General features: G+C 37.7%; 1 protein-coding gene across 1 annotated transcript in view; it reads right to left on the minus strand.

The window, feature by feature from the left end:
* The window catches only part of RAPGEF5 (Rap guanine nucleotide exchange factor 5), a 267,967-nt gene that overhangs the window by 170,329 nt on the left and 91,893 nt on the right, over positions 1 to 5,745 (minus strand). Inside the window, exon 8 of the mRNA XM_019508540.1 lies at positions 4,254 to 4,379. Coding sequence (XP_019364085.1) covers positions 4,254 to 4,379 — 126 coding nt within the window. The remainder of the gene's footprint in view (positions 1 to 4,253; positions 4,380 to 5,745) is intronic.

Consider the following 5,745-nt stretch of genomic DNA (forward strand, 5'->3'; position numbering starts at 1 on the left):
CTCCTCCCCAAGTCCAGCACCCCCCGCCCCAGCTGGGCAGCTTATCCCAGCCCCAATCTCTCCCTCCCCTGTGCCCCTTCTCTCCTCCCTCTGCCTACCACAGCAGACATACCAGCTGGAGGCAGCTGTGTCCAGTGTTGTAAGGACTTCTGCCTGTTTAGTCTACGGCTGAATCTCCGAAGCAGCGCCGAATTGGGACAGTGATTTGAATCTCCAAATCAAATTACTGTCCCTCTAAATGGACCAAATCTGAATCCAAAATGAATACTTGCCACTTCACACAGCCTACTGGCCACAGACACATTCCTTTCTCAGGCCATCAGCTTGTTAAAAGATCCAATATTTCTCTCCTATCACTCACCAGAAAAGGCTGAAGCCACGAGCTTTCCATATTTTAATTTCCTGTTATAAGCAAATGATCAAAGCTGCTGAAAATTTACCTTCCAGAAGTTTGTACCAACAATATCCCCTTATAAGACGGAGAATTCACTCTCTCATGAACAGTGCTTTATAGACAGACAAGAAACTGCAATGTATTTACCTTTTCAGGGTGAATCTGAGCCAAATACAGGCTAGGAATTACCATTTACATTTTCTTAATACCTCAGAGTCTAAGGTTAACTGTGTATCATACTCATCAAAATGGACAGAGCTCTTCTCTTCCACAAATAGATAAAAGAATCAGCAGAAGCATAAGTTATATTATTTCTTATTTGTTGCCCAACACAAATATGGAAACCTTCCAAAGTTTTAATTATATGATATCCTGATTAAACGTGTTAGATGGCAGAGCCCAGGTTCACAATTAAAGTTGCCTACAGAAGCTTAACACTAAATTTCCTGACTTTAAAAAAAAATGTATTCTACACGAAATAGACAACTGGTGTATTTTATGGAGATTGGTTTATCTAAAGTATCCATATTGGTATCCCTATTCAAAATCTGGACGATGTATTCAAGTTTTATTGCAATACACACCTTCCTGCAAGCCTATGAACAAGCATTCATTTTATATAAATAAAACCTCCACACAGAAAAATAATCCTGAAGTCAGTATATCTCAGATACAGTATCTTTACTTCAACTTCATGACAAGCCTCTTTAGAACAAACTCAAACAATTACATTGCCGAAGCTCATCATAACTCTCAGCTCTGCCAATCAGTGCAATTTCTGCTTTAAAATACTTCTACAGTAAGGCTATCAAAGTTAACCGTTTGCAAAAGGAATACAGAGTACTGAAAGAGAAGCATGAAAGAACACATGTAAGGTTCATGCCTAGATTGGGCATTTTCATTTTGGGAAGGCAGGTCATCCAGGGAGGATTCATTACACAGATGTTTATTGAGAACACAGGTCATGAAAGTCAAAGGAAAAGCTGAATCATTTTAACTTTGTATATATAACTTTACATATATTGATCTTCTTAGCAGCTGTTTTAAGAGTGATTCTCAAAAACTTGCCATACACTTGAGTGTTTGTTTTATAGGCACTGCTTTGTAAGAGTACTACTATATCCCTACGTAGGTTCTTATGTTAAAATTTTAAATGAAAGCAGAGGTTGGGTAAAACCCTATTCCAATTCACTTGCCATCACCTACCTATGTAGTCCTGGAGCTAGATTTTAGTCACCACTGTTCGTATTAAATAAGCTCTAACCCAAAACGTTCCCAAACTTTTTCTTATTATATACCCACTTCCAGATTTACCAGCTGCCCATGTACCCTTACCAGCACATGCTTTATATTTTAACACCTTACATGCCAATTATTATTATAATGAAAATTAAATCAGCTATTAACAATTTATCCCACATACCTCCCCAGAGATGTCTTGTGTACCCCCAGGGGCATACATACCACAGTTTGGAAACCCCTGCTCTAACCTATGAGTAGTCTCACTGAAACCAATGTACTAGATGGTATCTTAAATAACACACCTATAAAAGAGGAGTGAGATTTCTGCACACACCTTACATGTGGGCACAAAGAAATAAGCATGTGTTAGGCACCCTTCTAGCCCCTATGCCAGAGTGTGCATACCCATCCCCTAGTCATACCCACAACTCCAGCCCTTAACATGTCAGGCAGCCCAGCAGTGCATCAATGAGGGATGTCATAGTTTGTTGCTGCAATTAAATCTAGCAGTAAAATACCAGCCTCACAACCCAAGAACAAAAGTCAAGCTTGAAATGAGCAGTGCTTCAGCCTCTGAGGTACTGGACATATGGACAGACACAAACCTTGGAAAAAAGCACACTATGACAGTTGCATACAAACAAGCAATCTGTACATTTGAAATCAGAGGTAATGAGCAGGTTATACAGAAAAGGTAGGCATATGAAAGCATGACAAATGTAGCTCTGATTCATCCAGGAGTTAACATGCCATTTTTGGGGCAAGGGAAACTGTGGTTAGAGGCTGTGATGTTTTCTGCTTTTTTCAAATCAGCACAGCTTGACCCGTCAAGGGTTAATCCCTTCATGCGCTCATGGTCTGAGGCAGCTTACATGCCATCTCTGCTTGGGGCTGAGCCAAGGGACAATCTTGCCCAATAAGAATAACAGAAGTGTAGTAGCACTTAACCTGATTATAGGCAATATCATCTAGCTCTTGAAAAGCTGAAGCAGTCACTCTGCTAAACTATGCCAACATCTGTAAAACAAACAAAAAAAAATCTTTCCATAGACTAGAGAAAGATTAAAACCAATAAGAATCTATGTTCTTTTCCATTTTAAAATTATTTTAACTCTGCTATGCTGTACACAGGCTAATAGAAGTCCATCTGATATCAAATTCATCTTATGCCAAAGGAATAGTAGAATGACCATATGCAGCAGCACAGTCCCAAAACCCCCAACTGACATTACTAGAGAGAAAAAAATTGCCTAAAACCCATAATCTTGCTTCAAAATCCTAAAACATCATTATAAACTTTATTAATTTAAAATCATACATTCATCAGCACCTGAACTTTTAATTCTATTTTGCTGATGTAATCTAAAGACATATGAAAATAATGCCAGAGACTGGCAGTTAGTGGATCAGCCAAGGAACCATTCAACCACAGGGATTTGAGCCTGGCTAATTACTCCTTTTCTTTATGTGCACCTATGGATACAATTACGTATTTAGCTACAAAAGACAGGAGATAATATGCTATTGAACAGAACAGCATGGAGCTCTCAAATAAGATTTCACTTCTTTCTTTTCCTTTGTATAACTCTGACATTTAGTGTTGATGGATTTGAGAGTGAGCTGAAAAGTAATTTTCCTTGAAGGCACAGATCTCTGTACTGTGGTAAGTAAAAATTGAGGAGGGACAGTTGTGAAAACTACACCGCAAGATACAAAATTGGGGAGGATTCTCCTTCCTGAATAGTTTTAGATTTTTTTAGACCAGTACATGACAAAGATGATCATCTCTTCCAAATCCCCTGCACCTGCCACAAAAGCACTAAGTAAAACAACCTTTGGCTGGAGAACAAAAAGAAAATACACAATATGACCAGCAAAGCAGTCCATGTTTTAATGCATTTTCTGTCTATAGCTATTATTACTTGAATAAACAATTTAAGAAGCACAAAAAACTATTTTCTTCAACTGAGTCACTGTAACATAGCTAAAGACATTTTTTTTAAAGCTATAAAAATTCAGTCTAAATCCATTCTTTGCAACTCATGTTGGAAACTTCCCATTAGTGTCCTCATCCAAAGACTTTAGAAGCAAAATAATTTCCATTCACTTTAAAACAATAATAAAAAGGGAACTATACTTTAGATGCATGCATGTCTCAAAAAAGATGAATTAAAATATTTAAAAAAAAGTTTTTAATAAAAGCTACCAACATTTGGTTGGAAAATACTCGGAAATCACTCCCACTAAGTACATGCTAGAAGAGCGCTTTATTCCTGCTGTAGGCTACCAATGTTTAACAGTTAAGAACATTACTTTAAATTTGCTGAAAGGTATACGTACTTAATTTGAGAGGATGAAAATGAAGAAGGCATGACAAAACAGCTATAGCTCAATGGCTAAAGAATGCACCAGGTCCTGACAGGCATCACCGCTCTTTGTTCTTTAAGGGTTAACATACTTTGCTAAAAAGCAGAGGTTTACAACAAAGTGGAAAATGTCTTTCTCCTCTTCCAAACAAACAAACAGGCAAGGCTCGTTGGGTAGATACGATATCTTTTAGTAGACCAACACAGCTATAACCAATAACCCTGAAACAAACAAACAAGAAATGTCTTACTTGTTCTGTCTTCTCAGGTTCTTTTCTATCTGTCTGCAAAAATGGATAATTTTCCTTTGCCAGCTTCTGGACTAGTTCAATGCGTCCAATGTCATCTCTTTCTTGAAGTTTGCACAAAACCCCTGCCTTGAGGGTTGGAGAAAGAGCAAACAGATACTTAAATCCACAGTCCCAGGACATGACCCTGACACAAGTTTTAACCTTACAATAAACACTTTTTTTCAATCATATTCACGTAATTCTGTGCCTTTTGCTGAAGTGGACTATATTGTTGCTTCTTGGGGAAACAACATCAGTTTGGAGGCACCGCTAATTTACTCTATGCATCTGCTTCAGAAGAATGAAGGCAGGGCTGGCTAAATCAACTGCTACTATGTGTGAGATATTTTGTTTGTTCCTGTCAACCTATTTCCTGTTACATAAGAGAACCATAGCAAGAGGTTAAAAACTCATGGGAAAGTTAGCCAGGAACAACCTTGGAAAAAGGATGAAGTGCAACAGAGTCACTCCTAAAAATAGCATAATAGAACTTCCACTTCATGAATTCCAGCATTTCTTTATGCATTTAAACTACAGAATTTAAAAGAAAGTTATGCTGCAATTACTTATTTTACAAATGAGAAATTAATATCGTCTGTTGCTATTTCTGTCACTGTGTTTAGACACTGTGACATGTTTTAAACTAGTACTAGATTAGAGTTGCTTTTTTAAAGATAGAATACCACCAAGCAGAGAACCTCAGGATATTCTGATGACACTTGGTCTTTGCTTATGGCTTTGTGGTGTGTTTGTAAAGATGACAAGTCTGTAAAAGCAGATATGTACTCTACATACAGGTGTTTCAGACACACAGGTACCCTCATGCTATTTTATGACAAAAACTAAGCTGTACAGTTTATGGTACTTCAGGGAAAGTCACTAGCTAATGAAGTTACATTACCCTCCACGGTTTGATGACTTTGCTTGCATAACTGAGACCTGGCTGCATGACACTCAGGACCATTATTAGTCCAGATGTTTCCTGATGGATAACAGCAAGAGACTGGGAGGATCAGGGAGGTGCTGTGGCTGTGCTAATGCCATCTGACCTTGAGGGTGCTCTGCTAAGAGGGAGGGTAGGGAACCTTTTCTTTTCCCCATTTAATTTTTGCCACTTTATAAAAGGCAGCCAGAAAATGATTGGGGTTTTGTTTCTTCCTTTTTTTTTTTTAAACAAAGAAAATATCCACACCCCCACAAAGGGTGGTATGATTGTAATGTACAAGTACAATTCCAATAGAGTGTGTTGGTTTATAAAGCCTTATGTTCCATCCAAACAACTAAAACCAGATGAAGCACCCAAATTAAAATCCCCTATATTTAAAATTCTGTAAGATGAGGCAGGGTTATTTTGTTTTTGTTTTAAATGTAGAGGACAGTCATCATAAATGTTCTACTTTCTCTGACTGAACTTCCATTTTTTTTTTTTTTTTTTTTTTTTTTTTACCTTCAG

This window comes from Gavialis gangeticus, unplaced genomic scaffold, assembly GCF_001723915.1.
Source record: "Gavialis gangeticus isolate Ggan-Ray unplaced genomic scaffold, GavGan_comp1, whole genome shotgun sequence".
Lineage (NCBI taxonomy): Eukaryota > Metazoa > Chordata > Crocodylia > Gavialidae > Gavialis > Gavialis gangeticus.